The sequence below is a fragment of the Panthera uncia genome (assembly GCF_023721935.1).
Source record: "Panthera uncia isolate 11264 chromosome A1 unlocalized genomic scaffold, Puncia_PCG_1.0 HiC_scaffold_17, whole genome shotgun sequence".
NCBI classification, from domain to species: domain Eukaryota; kingdom Metazoa; phylum Chordata; class Mammalia; order Carnivora; family Felidae; genus Panthera; species Panthera uncia.
In genome coordinates, this window is record NW_026057577.1 from 65,055,519 (window position 1) to 65,070,743 (window position 15,225).

Here is a 15,225-nt window from a genome sequence, read left to right on the forward strand (position 1 = left end):
TCAAAATAAGGATTCCATTTTTATATGATTGTCCACAAAATAACTTCTCATTTAGTTTTTATTGGCGTACCTTTATTTGTGATCTAAGCGGGAAAAGCAAATGAACGAAAACGAAGGAAGGAAATGTATACAATAATGAAGAACAATGGTGAACTACAAATTCAGGAAGTTTGGATAACTTGTAAATTCCCAGTGAATCATCTAGAACAGCAGTGCTCAAAGTGTGATCCATGTAACTTCGAGGATCCTTGAGATCCCTTTAGAGGGTTCACAAGAACCAAACTGCTTTCTTAATAAGACTAAGATAAAATATACCCTTTCCACTGTGACATACATGTACACTGATGGTACAAGAGCAACGAGCAGAGCTGTAAATCTATTAGGACCTTAGGACAGATTAAGGCAGGGGCACCATAGTGTATGGTGTTCTTCACTGCCACACACTTAGAGGTAAAAAGTATCAACCAGTGTCCTCTAAGGTTTTTCTTGGTGCAACTACAAAATGTATTTTATTAAATCTCAACCCTTTTAATATTCTGTATGATGACTATCTTTTTAATCTTCTCTGTGATGAAAACTGGTGTGATGAAATGGGAAGTATGCACAAAGTGCCTTGGCTGCATGAGTGGAGCATTGAGTTGAGAGCTGAGGTAGCTTCCGCTTTTGTGTATACCACATATACTTAATAGAATGACTGACAGGCAAACTATGGTTATTCAGACTAGAGGATTTGACTTTTCTTTTCTTTTCTTTTTTTTCTTTCTTTTTTTTTTGTTTTTGTTTTTTTTGGTAAAGTGAGTGTTTTATGTTACTTCAGGGGAAATAACTGGCAGTATTTATTGCCAATGAGAAAATTTGAGCTTGGAATAAAAAAATGAGGATTTTAGAAACCCTGTATCTCCCATCTGGAGTTTGACAGCTTCCTAAATATAAATAGTTCATGATTTTTCTGATGAGATTGGTGGTGATATTAAAAAATGTGATGTTTTGATTGTGTAAAATGTATTTATGTCTGAAAGGTCTACATAGCTCAGTGAACCAATATTTTCTAAATGAACAATGCACGCTGTTAAAGAATTCTGCCTGGGTAAAGATCCATTCAGAGTGCAAGATGGACAAATACATTTTACTGGAATGGGATGCAGAAAGTTCTTGCTGCAGTTTTAGAGTCCACATTACAACTAACCTTCGAGTACCACCTGCTGAGCTTTTGATGTTACATCATAGAATATCTATAATTATGCAATCTCAAAGGCTATTAAAATACCCCTTTCATGACTACATATTTTTTGTGAGGCCAGATTTTTCTTCATATACTTCGGATAAAAAAACATAAAGCAACAGATTGAATGTAGAAATAGGAGAACCGAGTAGTTTTCAGTTGAAACAGATGTTGAGATTTGCAAAAATGTGAAATAATACTGTCACAAACTTTAAAAATATTATTTTTCATATTCTTTATGTTATATATAATGGGGTGTATTTTTTTAAGAATCAGTAAATACTTTAAAACATTTATATTTTAAATCTAATATGATAAATCTAAATGGGTAGAACTTATATAAATAAAAGCCTTTTAGGTTGTCAGTTTTTAAGAGTATATAGGGCTCCTAAGAGAACCTCAAAACTGAGAACTACAGGGGCGCCTGGGTGGCTCAGTCGGTTAAGCGTCCGACTTCAACTCAGGTCACGATCTCGCGGTCTGTGAGTTCGAGCCCCGCGTCGGGCTCTGGGCTGACGGCTCAGAGCCTGGAGCTGCTTCTGATTCTGGGTCTCCCTCTCTCTGACCCTCCCCCGTTCATGCTCTGTCTGTCTCTGTCTCAAAAATAAATAAGCGTTAAAAAAAATTAAAAAAAACAAAAACAAAAAAAACCCCTGAGAACTACCGATCTAGGAAGATGAAAATTTAAACAAAAATTAGCATGTGCACCCCAAGATCAAGAGTTGCATGCTCCACCAACTGAGCCAGCCAGGTGCCCCTAAGTCTTTTAAAATTTGTATATATCTGTGAAGTTTTTTGTTTTGTTTTGTTTTTAGGTAAAAACATCTGAAGAGTAATGAGATTTAATAAGGCGTTTTAACCTTTTTTGAGGAAGAATGCAAAATAATACATAAAGAATCTTGTGATTGTATTGTTTGTGCTAGTAAGCTTTTTATTTTAATTTTTTTTTCATTTTTGCATGATAGTGTTCTAGCAACAACAAAAGTCAAAATTAAAAAAACAAATTCTCTTATGATTACTTTTGACCAAGAAATATAACTTGTCACTTCTCCTTTCTCTTTTACTTCTTGTCCATATGTATTCCTTTTTTTACTCATAATTATTATTTTTTTAATGTAGTTGTTTAGGAGGTTGGTTTTAGAAAGGAATAACATATTTGGCTAAGAGGTAATGTCTGCTGTCTGCTGCTCATCAGTGAGTGAAATATTGGTCACTGTTAACAAGGATTGTAGTGTCAAGATAGAATGCAGTGTATGTCATGCTCATTCATATAGCAATCACCCAAAGTATTGTGTACAAGTTTTCTTTTCTTGAATTTGTATAAGAAACAGGCTTGAGATATTCCGGAGAAAAGCGGTTTTCAGAAGTATGAGAAAAGATTTACTTAATGGAAGTTTGGTTTCTGAAAATTAAGATTGAAAGGAAAATTGATTTAAAAAAATATTTGACAGACATGGATATAGATGTAGGGTTAATGGTAGCAGCCAATCAATCTTGAAACCTTAAATGTTCAGAGGCATTCATTCAGGCTTAGAAGGACACTTAAGCGAATTACTGATGTTGATAGATGGCATCAGTATAAAACTAACTTATTCCTCCTGTGATTTGGTGGAGGTTGCAAACATCTAGATTCCAAGGAAAAGAAACTAGTTTGTGTGTTTCCCTCTACTCAGAAGTTTGTAACAGAAAAAACATTCATACATATTCAAATGCTTTACTACCACTTTCAAACAAAAAGAATGCTATGTAGTATCATGGGTATCTAAGTAAATTAAATAAATCTTAACGTTCTTTATGAGAAAAATATTAATTCTCATAAACATATGCTGATTAGACTAATGGTGCTTATTCAAAATAAAGTTTTTCCAAAGTAACTGTGTCTTGTTTATGTGTAATGAATTAACTATATTATGATTTTATATCTAAACCATATCTGAAAGATAATTACACAGAAGCTTAAATTTTTAAGTCAGTTTTCTTGGAGTTACACCCTAAAGCTTGTAATGCATATATAATTATTGGTTACAAACATTCCAATTTGAATGTAATAATAATCCAGTGGTGCAGATACCATTTACTCGTGATGAAATTAAGAGTCAGATTGTTAAGTGGCTTCAAAGTTTTACATTTAGATGATGCCAGAAACAGGACAAAAATCCAGAGTGTTTGACTTTAATTTCTTGCATTTTCCAATATCATAGTATCTCTTGTATTACGTGATTAGTCAATTTTCCCTGTTTAAAACTTTAATTCAATTTTAATAACTTCATAATTGTCACTTTCAGTTTCCTAAAAGGAGATATGTTTATTGTTCATAATGAATTAGAAGATGGATGGATGTGGGTTACAAATCTAAGAACAGATGAACAGGGCCTTATTGTTGAAGACTTAGTGGAAGAGGTGGTAAGTTTTGTTCTTTTCTTCTCACTCTCAGAATTGTCAGTGTTTTGTACATTTTTGGAACTTGTCCAAAATCATGGAAATTAGTTGTGAAACATTTTTTTTTAATGAGAAACCTAATTCCTAAGTACAAGGAATTTTTCATTAAAATGTATTTACTGTAATAAATGTTATTTTTTGTAAAGACCATAATTAGGCTAGCATGTTTTAATCTTTAACTGCCAATTTTCAGAAAGTTTTTATGAGTTTCTAAGAATAAAGAACATTAACATTTGTGCTTATTTGTATCACTTTTTGTCGTCTTGGTGGTTTTTCTCTTAAGTGACATTATGTCAAACTGATCATGGAAATCTCATTCAAATAGTTGTCCATGTTTGCTTTCAAATTCTTCATCTCCCAAATACATGTATAACTTTCTAGTAACTTTGGAAAAGCTTAGTTATATTACACATACATTATCACATGTTTCTACATTATCAGTTTTTCCATTTTCATTGTCACCACATAATATAGTATTAGAAATCTTATCACTGTAAATAATTGTGCATTTCTTAATAGCAGGTCTGCATTCAAACAGTATTTGCATTTCAGAGATACTACTCAGTATCACTGAATCATATCCAAAATATTACAGTTTTGGAATTCACCCTTCCTTTTTGGATTTGGTTAGGGTGATGGAATGGTTTCCTTTTATCTTTCATAACCTTCAGAGCTACTGTTTTTAAAATATGTCATGAACCTGGTAATATTCTGAAACCTGTGCTTTGATTATTGTTGCAGGAAGACAGCAGGGGAGAATATTTGTTTTTGTTATTCTTTTGACTAATAGAACTTGATATGTAAAAGTAAAACATACTGACAAAAAGTGGAGGGAGGTTGAGGAAATGGTATGATAAATTCCATACACATAGTTACTTAATAGAGGAGCTGGCATTAGAACTTCTAATTCCTAGGTTACTATTTGGAATTTTACAGTAGGAAGGGATACTTATTCCATATAGGCCAGAAGTGTTCAAACTGAAGAATCTCACTGGTTTTACTTACGAAATTTCTTAGTTAAAATTTTTTATGTTGGATTTTTTTTTCTCCTTGCTATAACCCCCTTTCCCCCAATTTTCTGATTATTTGAAGGATTTATAGTATAGTTTAACTTTTCTTTAGCTCTTGAATTCTGGGTCAAATCCAACTAGGTAAACTTTAAGAAGAATAAGTGTAAGTTATCCAAGGAGTACAGAAAAAAAAAAAAAACAAAAACGCTCAATTTAAGATAAAGAGACATGACCTCATGTCAATAAAAGGAAAAAAATAAAAACAATTTAATAACTCAGTATGAACAAAAAATGTGATGTGGCTGCTAAAAAGGAATATAGTCATACTTTGAATTAATAGTGGAATAGTTTCAAGTTAGAATTATAAATAGGTTTCACACCAGTATGTATAATAAGTTTTCATAATGGTCTTCATTGGAGCATAGTGATTCCTTGTAGGTTAAAAAGCCATTTAGAGATTGTCTAGATTTCAGACATTACTTTGGTGGTTGGATTTAAGGATTTTCCCACCCTGAACTTCTGATTACTGTTCCCCAAGCACATTTATACTTTTATGCCTTAAATCTAGAATGTAAGCTCTGTGAGGATTTTTGTCTCTAATTCAGTGATGTATTCCCATAGCAGAATAGTGTCTCGTATTAGTAAACATTCAGCAAATGTTTGTTGAATGAATATCTCTTTGCCTATACTTTCTCCTCTTCCTTGACACTCTTGCCCTGCTACACCACTGACTTGTAAAATTTGATTCATTTTTATCAATTCAGCCCAGATGTTGCCCCTTTTTTCACAGAGGTTTTATGCCTATCTTAGTCTAAATTGTTTTCTCCTATGTTTTTATAGCACCTTGTTAATTCTGTATTTTACTACACTGTATAAAATTAATTTATGGTGTAAACCAGTTCTATAGAGATGAACTCCTTTTGGGCAATGATAATGTATTTTGTTTTTGTGGGGGTTTTTTTGTTTGTTTTTTAGCGTACTGCTTTGCATATAGTAGGCATTCAGTGAGTGTGTGGTTTTACTTTGGGTAGGTATTTGATGAGTGAGGAAAAATTGAGGGAAGTAAATCCATGGACAGATCGACTATTTTTCTACTCTTTCCTTCATTATTCAGTGAAGACTTGGTGCCAGATACCCAGTTTTGCTGGGTCCTAGAGGTACACCTCAAAAATATTCAGTGCAACCTATATGAACAGCATTGTGCTAGTGATTATGGTGGTGGTAGGTGTTAAAGAATAGTTAAGATGTTACGATGCATGTAGCCACTATACCGGAATGAATAAATAACACCAGTGTATCTTAAATAATAGGAATGCCAAATAGGTAAGGTTAAAAAGATGATAAAAGAAGGATGTCTTTTTGATTTAAAGTAAAAGTTTATATTTATGTTCTAGGGACTCATTGTTTCACTGAGGAGGTAGTATTTGAAGAAGATCCTACCTAGATAGTAGGAAACAGGTAGGAAACAGTGAGTGAAAAAGACATCCTAGGTTAAAAAGAATAAGCTAGGTGGTAGGAGAATGTGGATTAGCAAATAGGTAGTTATGTGTGACCATGGTATAGATAGCTTAAGAGAGTTGGTAGTATAAGACAGGAAATGTAGACCTGAGTTCTATGATAAAGGATTTTGGTTTTATAAAAGGAATTTTTAGGAAGTAGAGCAGTATTAAAGGTTTGGTTTTTACATTTTGTTTGTTTGTTTGTTTTTTGTTTGGTGTACCTTAGTGCAGGACAAAGTTGCAGTTGAAACTGAAGAATCCAGATTGGAATGGTGAGATGGTGGGGTGAGACAGGGCACAGAGGTAATTAAACTAGTTGGGCTTTGGTAACTATTGAAGAAAAGAGAGAACAAGGGCCTGGATTAGAGTAACCACAACAAGTAAGGGAGAGAGTCTTAGAAAGACATTTCTTGAACCGATATATCTTTTCTTGTATAAGTAAATATTAGGGACAGGGTAGAGATGTGTTTGAAGATATGATTTTTATTAACTTTAATGAAAATAGATGTAATAGTTAAAACTGTATAAAATACTGTCTTAATATCTTATCCTTTAGGGCCGGGAAGAAGATCCACATGAAGGCAAAATGTGAGTTTGTGTTAATTTTTAAAAGGAAAAAGAAACTATGTTGTAAACCTACTAATTGAAAAACTTAGGCCAAAATTTATTTTAAAAGAAAATTGCTACTTTGGGGGCTGACTTAAGAATGGTTTTTATTTGGCTCGAGAACTGGTATGTTAAAATTTTCTTTAGGATCTGTGGGTAGTTTTATTTTTAAATAACGATGGTGGCTTTTACTATATAGAACTCTTCTATCACCAAACTAAAGGCTTTTCTATAAACAACATTAATAACATCATGAATGTCATGATTCATAATATTTTTGTTTCCTTACTGATTTATTTATAGCATTTCTTGTTTTTGTAACCACATCTTTTGGGTATTTTATGTTTCAGTTTTTTTCAGTTTGTTTTGTGTGAGAGAGAGAGAACTTTTCAGCAAGATCATGACTCTTTACCGTATTTATTAAGATTCTACAAGGCCTTTTTTTTCATAATCTTTTCAGGCTGATTTTAGGTATCTTGTAAGGGCTAATTCAAAGACCAGGTATTACTGTACTTAATATTTGCCACAGTCATCTCTTGTATTTCAGAAGTTATTAGCTGTTAACAGTAACCTCCTATGGGAAATTTACTCTGATTTTGTTATTGTCCTTGGAGATCTATTTTAGTGTTTTGCTCATCCCTCATTTACTTTGCATAAAAATTTTCTTTTAAAGACGTTAACTCTTAATCCCAATTCTGTCTTACTCATGATTTTAATTAAGACTGTTCATCTTTTGATCTCTTTTCAGTGGAACACTTTTTTTCCTTACCATCCTGTCAGTGTTGATGAATGGAATTTAAAGGTTGCCTCTCAAGTGTTTGCTTATTCTCTTTTCTAACCATTAGAATACAAAAACAGTAAGCTGAATTCTCCACTTTCAGTAAACCTCGCTTAGTTCCTGATGCTTCCTTTAAGTAGAACATATGAAATGTTTTCTGACTCCATTTTCCTTGTTGTTTGTGTAGGTGCAAAATAGCCTCCATGAGTGAGATGGTACATTGTTGACTGTATTTGTGTGAAGTCTTCCCTCTACCTGTATCAAATTACAAATTCTAATTAGTGTTTGGGGGAGGCATACTGATAATGTAAGCAAATGGAATGGGTCAGGTATAAATATTCTTATTTTTCCCAAATTAAAATAATGCTGATCTTTCTTACTTTCCTTTTTTGATGAAGATTAAGGTACATGGAACTGGCTCCCTACAGTACAAACAACAGTGCAGAGTATGGTGATACATGGCAGTTAACATTCTCTCTTTGTATTAGAGAGTGGGAAGCCAAAAACTAGTAATGTTTCCCTGCAGTAAGTTGACTGCTGTAATTGATGTGTGCAAAAACGGGAGTCCAGTGTTGTGAGATCTTCGTGATTTTCAAGATACAGTTGAAATCTGTATTTTTATCCCTATTTAAAATAATACCATAGATATATTTTTAAAAGAAAAGGAAAAAAATGTTGGTCACATGCCACTAAATATTTAAAGCTTCATCCAGTTTTCTCACAGCATAAAGTATAAATCCCACTTTTGCTGGGAATGTTTTTTAGTTAGTACATCTCTGAACTTTGTAATTATCTACTCATTTGGTATTTAGTGTAAGCTAAATTGCGCTGTTGACTTATTTTATGTATTTCTCAGCTCCCTCTAATTTCTTAAGGTGGAAACTGGCAGAGAAGCAACCTCAGTAGCATCCATGAGTGCTCTTTCAGACTAAACAAATGTAACTTGAACTGTGTTTCTTTCTGGCTCCCTTTTAACAATGATATAGACATCAAGTCCTGATAATTTTGTTTTCTAAAATATTTCTTTTTTTTTTTTTTTTTTTGAACATTTATTATTGAGAGACAGAGAGAGACAGAGCATGAGCAGGGGACGGACTGAGGGACAGGGAGACAAAGAATCCAAAGCAGGCTCCAGGCTCTGAGCTGTCAGCACAGAGCCCGACACGGGGCTCAAACTCACAAACTGCGAGATCATGACCTGAGCTGAAGTCAGACGCTTAACCGACAGAGCCACCCAGGCGCCCCTAGAATATTTCTTGAATGTGTGTCTTCTTCTCAATCTTAAGCAACCATACTCTAGTTCAGGCCCTTTTCTTTATTTTTTTTTTTTTTAATTAAAAAAATTAATGGACGATAGATGACACACAGTGTTAACATTAGTTGCAGGTGTACAACAAAGTGATTGAACAATTCTGTACATGATGCCCTGCGCCCCCCAGGTGTAGCTACCATCTGTCACCATACATCATTATTACAGCATCCTTGACTATATTCATTATGGTATGCCTTTTGTTCCTGTGACTTACTCATTCCAAACTAGAGGCCTGTATCCCCCACTCCTCTTTATTCCTTTTGCCCATCCTCCACTCTGGCAACCATCAGTTGGTTCTCTGTATTTATAGGTCTGTTCTTCTCATTTCTTAACAGGACTTGATGTAGCAGTAACCTCCAAGTTGGTTTTCTTTGATGCTTTCAGTCTCTTTAAATCCTTTCTTCCAGTAGCAAGCATAATCTTCCTAAAACCCATATCTGACTGCATCACTTTTGCACTTAAAAGCATTACCTTATTCTCTGTCATCTTTACCTTAGCAGAGCCTGAAATGATCCTCTCATCTGACTATTGTGTCCTTTACTAGTCATATCTCTTTTATGTTTATATTCTACTCTCCAGCTTGTCGATCTTCAAATGTGTAAAACTGTTTTTCACCTTTGTCTAAGCTACTTTCTAGGTCAGAATACCACTGCATTATGTTTGGTTAATTTCTATTCTTACTTAATGACTTAACTCACTTATCACTTCCCAAGAAGTCTTCCCTTATCTTCTCCCTCACATGTTCCATAGAGATGGTGCCCTCCTCTTTTATTCCAAAAATGCCCTCTGTGCATTTCTATCACTGCACTTTATTATATTTTTGACATTGTTTTTGTAGTTATACAGTATTTGTGTCGCTTTTTCTTATTGGAAGGGAACTTGGTAAGAACAGGGACTCCTCTTTCTATCATTGGTGTAAACCATGTGTTTGAAATATGTACATTTTACATATAGGTAATAAATGTCTGAATGAGGAAACTCAGATCTACTTCACAAAATCATTATTGCCGATTTGTTCTCTAAACCCCATTTGGTGCTCCTCACTTTGAATTCCCTTGTTTTTCTTTATTCTTGCTATAAAAATATAGGAATAGCCTTTGAGGGTATCTACTCATCTCTCCCCCAGAATATAAAAACCCTGTTCTAGCATTTATAGGAAATGGCCATTTAGATTATACTTGAATGCAGTATGGACCCTTACTACCTTTTAAGGAAGCCTGGATTGCTCCAGTTGTTGTGTACTTGCTGTATGGTATTCATAATTTGCATTGAGTTAATGAGTTAATGGTGGGAATAATGTTAAAGAGGGAATTTAAAAGTTTAACATTTCATTCATGTGAAAAGGTAAATATGCAGTTATATTTTGATAAGTAATAGTATGGGTAATTTAAAACAATGTTAACAGCTTCTAAATCTGTAACACTGGGCTTTAGAGCACTTACATGTTTTAGACTTGTAGTATTTTTATTTTCCAGCTTTTTTTGGGTATATATCTTTTTTATTGAAATAACACTATACTTATTCATATATATAATTAGCATGCTCAGAAGTAATTTTTAATGTGCCTTTCCAGTATGTATTAAATACAGCACAGTGTTCTGAACACATTCATTCAGTGAAACAACACTGAATTTATTAACATACATAATATACAATGAGCTTTTTTTTATGTAGAGAAATTTCTAATTTTTATTAAGAAATTTTTAATTGGAGTATAATTAAATCCAATGGTAAATTTGTTTCAGGTATACAATATAAATAATTATTGAACGGTTCTATATATTACTCAGTGTTCATTGGGATAAGTGTAATTTTAATCCCCCCTATCTGTTTCCCCCATCCCCATGCCTTCCTCCCTCTGGCAACCACCAGTTTGTTCTTTGTATTTAAGAGTGAAGAGTGTTTTTTGTTTATCTTTGTTTGTTCATTTTGTTTCTTAAATTCCAGACATGAGTTGAATCGTATAGTATTTGTCTTTCTCCGTCTGACTTCCATCCATGTTGATACAGATGGCAAAAATCTCTTTCTTTTTTATGGCTAATATTCCATTGTATGTATATACCACATTTTTATCCATTCATCTATCCTTGGGCACTTGGGTTGCTTCCATATTTTGGCTACTGTAAATTACATGACATTAACCATAGGAGTGGATATACTGTCTTCTTTGGAAAGATGTCTACTCAGGTTCTCTGCCCTCCCCACCCCCCCTGCTTTTTTTTTTTTTTTTTTTTTTTTTAAATTGAGAAACAGAGAGAGAATGAGACTGAGAGTATGAGCAGGGGAGGGGCAGAGAGAGAGGGAAAGAGAGACTCTTAAGCTGGGCATGGAGCCTGACTCAGGGCTCCATCTCATGACCCTGAGATCATGACTTGAGCCAAAATTGAGAGTCCGTTCCTTAGCCGACTGAAGCATCCAGGTGCCTCTCTGCCCATTTTTTTAATTGAAATATTTATTTTTCTAGAGTTGAGGTTTAGAAGTTGTTTATATATTTTGGATATTAACCCCTTATCAGATACATCATTTGCAAATTCCGTAGGTTTTCATTGTGCAGAAACTTTTAATTTTGATGTAGTCTCAATAGTTTACTTTTGTTTTTGCTTCCTTTGCCTGAGGAGACCTATCTAGAAAAATATTTCTATGGCTGATGTCAAAGAAATTACTGCCTGTGTTTTCTTTAAGGAGGTTTATGTTTTCAGGTCCCCCTTTATGTCTCTAATCCATTTGGAGTTCATTTTTGTGTATGGTATAAGAGAGTAACCCAGTTTTCATTCTTTTGCATGTACGTGTCCAGTTTTTTCAACACCATTTATTGAAGAGACTGTTTTTCTCCCCCAGCATATATTGTTGACTCCTTTGCCCTAGATTAATTGACCACATAATTGTGAGTTAATTTCTGGGCTCTCTTTTCTGTTCCATCGATCTATTGGGTCTGGGGTTTTTTTTTTGTTTGTTTGTTTTTTGTGTACTGTTTTTTGCCAGTACCATACTGTTTTGATTACTACAGCTTTGTAGTATATCTTTATATCTGGGATGTGATACCTCCAGTTTTGTTCTTCTTTTTCAAGATGGCTTTGGCTCTTGGGGGTCTTTTGTGGTTCCATGCAAATTTTAAGATTATTTGTTATAGTTTTGTGAAAAATGCTATTGGTATTTTGATATGGATTGCCTTGGATCTATAGTTTGCTTTGGATAGTATGGACATTTTAACAGTGTTCTTCCAAGTCATGAGTATGGAATATCTTTCCATTTGTTTGTGTCATCTTCAGTTTATCAGTGTTTTATAGTTTTTAGGGTACAGGTCTTTCATTTCCTTTAAGTTTATTCCTAAGTATTTTATTATTTCAGGTGCAGTTGTAAATGGGATTTTCTTTTTTTTTTTTTTTAATATGAAATTTATTGTCAAATTGGTTTCCATACATCACCCAGTGCTCATTCCAACATATGCCCTCCTCAGTGCCCATCACCCACTTTCTCCTCCCTTCCATCCCCCCATCAACCCTCAGTTTATTCTCAGTTTTTAAGAGTCGCTTATGGTTTGCCTCCCTCCCTCTCTTTTTCCCCCCTTCCCCTCCCCCATGGTCTTCTGTTAAGTTTCTCAGGATCCGCATAAGAGTGAAAACATATGGTATCTTTCTCTGTATGACTTGTTTCACTTAGCATCACACTCTCCAGTTCCATCCACATTGTTACAAAAGGCCATATTTTGTTCTTTCTCCTTGCCAAGTAGTATTCCATTGTATATATAAACCACAATTTCTTTATCCATTCATCAGTTGATGGACATTTAGGCTCTTTCCATCATTTGGCTATTGTTGAAAGTGCTGCTGTAAACATTGGGGTACAAGTGCCCCTATGCATCAGTACTCCTATATCCCTTGGGTAAATTCCTAGCAGTGCTATTGCTGGGTCATAGGGTAGATCTATTTTTAATTTTTTGAGGAATCTCCACACTGTTTTCCAGAGCAGCTTCACCATTTTGCAGGGTTATTCGTATACAGTATCATGTCATCTGCAAACAGTGAAAGTTTTAATTCTTCTTTACCTGTTTGATGCCTTTTACTTCTTTTTCTTGTCTGATTGCTTCAACTAAGACTTACAGTAGTCTGTCGAATTAAATTGGTGAGAGAGGACGTTGTCTTGTTCCCAAATTTAAGGGAAAAGCTCTTAGTTTTTCATCATTAAGTATGATGTTACCTGTGGGTTTTTCATATATGGCCTTTGTTATGTTGAAGTATGTTCCCTCTTAAACCTAGTTTGTTGAGAGTTTTTATCAAGAATGGATGTTGTACTCTGTGAAATGCTTTTTTCTGCATTTGTTGAGATGATCATATGGTTTTTATCATTTCTTTTGTTAATGTGATGTATCACGTTGATGGATTTGCAAATATTGAACCACACTTGCATCCCTGGAATAAATCCTGCTTGATTGTGGTGAATCATTTTTTTTTAATGTGTTGAATTCGGTTTGCTAGTATTTTGTTGAGGATTTTTACATCTGTTATTCAGATTTTTTTTTTTTTTTTTTGTAGTGTCTTCGTCTGGTTTTGGTATCAGAGTAATTAATGTTGGTCTTGAAGAATGAATTTGGAAGTTTTTCTTCCTCTTCTATTTTTTGCAATAGTTTGAGAACAATAGGTATTACATTTTCTTTAAATGTTTGGTAGATAGATGGCACTTGTGAAAGTCATCTGTGAAGTCATCTGGTCCTGGACTTTTGTTTTTTGGGAATTTTTGCTTATTGAGTTTATCTCATTGCTATTAACCAGTCTATTCAAATTTTCTGTTTCTTCATGATTCAGTTTTGGAATAATATTTGTTTCCAGGAGTTTATTCATTTCTTCTAGATTGTCCAGTTTATTTTACAGTGTTTTGTATTTATGTGATGTTGGTTGTTACTTCTCATCCTTCATTTCTGATTATATTTCCTTCAGTTCTCTTTTTCTCCTTTATGAGTCTTTCTAAAGGTTTAATATAATTTGCATATATTTTCTAAGAACCAGCTCTTGGTTTCATTGATCTTTTTCTGTTGCTTGTTTGTTTTGTTTTTGTTTCTGTTTCTTTTATTTCTACTCGAATCTTTATTATTTCCTTCTTTATTTTGACTTTGGGCCTTGTTCTTCTTTGCTAGCTCCTTTAGGTGTTAGGGTTAGATGGTTTATTTGAGATTTTTCTTATTTCTTGAAGTAGGCCTGTATTGTTATAAAGTTCCCTCTTAGAACATTTTTTGCTGCATCCCAAAGATTTTGGACTGTTTTGATTTTCATTTATCTCATGTATTTTTTGATTTCCTCTTTGATTTCTTGGTTGACCCATTCATTGTTCAGTGTAGCATGTTATTTAGTCTATATGTATTTATGTTCTTTGGAGATTTTTTTCTCATGATTGATTTCTAGTTTCATAACATTGTGGAAAGAAAAGATGCATGATATGATTTCAGTCTTTTTGCATTTCATTCTTTTTGAATGTCTTGAATTTTTTTTGTGGGCTAATGTGATTTACCCTGGGAAGTGTTATGCAATGTCCTTCCTGTATATATCTGTTAGGTCCATCCAGTCTAATGTCCAATGTGTCATTCAAAACCACTCTTTTCTTGTTGGTTTTCTGTCTGGATGATCTATCCACTGATATAAGTGGGATGTTTAAGTCTTCTACTGTTACTGTATTACTGTCAGTTTCTTCCTTTATGTCTTAATAGAGTTAATAGCACTATGTATTTAGGTGCCTCCATGTTGGGTCCATAGATATTTATGAGTGTTATATCCTCTCATTGGATCATTCCTTTTATTATTTTATTATGTCCTTCTTTGTCTCTTGTTCACAGTCTTTGTTTTAAAAGTCTATTTTGTCTGATAAAAGTATTGCTACCCCAGCTTTCTTTTCACTTCCATTTGCCTGGTAAATGTTTTTCATCCCTTCACTTTCAATCTGCATGTGTCTTTAGGTCTGAAATGAGTCTCTTGTAGGCAGCATTTAGATGGTTCTTGATTTTTTTTGTTTTAGTCTTCTAGTATTTTTACTTTCCAATTTGTTTTTTAAGCTACTGTCAAAAATAATAGTAGATTCTAAGAATTAATGACAAAGTAATAGAGGTATGATCTAGGGTTGTCAGCTTGGCATTAACAGGTGCTAATCAACAAGATAGATAATAGATCTTCAGGTAAATGAAAGGAGATTTTAAGAAATTTAATTACTAATAATTAATTTTTAAAACCAGATGTGTCATTTTAGTTTAAGGTAAAATTTAAATACTTTAGTTATATGCAGTGGATCTTGCCTATAATGCCATTTATAATAATTTCTAAATGCTTATTTTAAGTACACAGAAACTAAAATACTCTAGCCATCTAATTTGTTAT

General features: G+C 33.6%; 2 protein-coding genes across 3 annotated transcripts in view; both read left to right on the forward strand.

The window, feature by feature from the left end:
* Positions 1–15,225, forward strand: part of LOC125935814 (cytochrome c oxidase subunit 7C, mitochondrial) — a 994,084-nt gene that overhangs the window by 575,557 nt on the left and 403,302 nt on the right. The gene's annotated exons all lie outside the window — the stretch shown is intronic.
* The window catches only part of RASA1 (RAS p21 protein activator 1), a 115,133-nt gene that overhangs the window by 56,175 nt on the left and 43,733 nt on the right, over positions 1–15,225 (forward strand). Inside the window, exons 5-6 of the mRNA XM_049649773.1 lie at positions 3,508–3,625; positions 6,727–6,758. Coding sequence (XP_049505730.1) covers positions 3,508–3,625; positions 6,727–6,758 — 150 coding nt within the window. The remainder of the gene's footprint in view (positions 1–3,507; positions 3,626–6,726; positions 6,759–15,225) is intronic.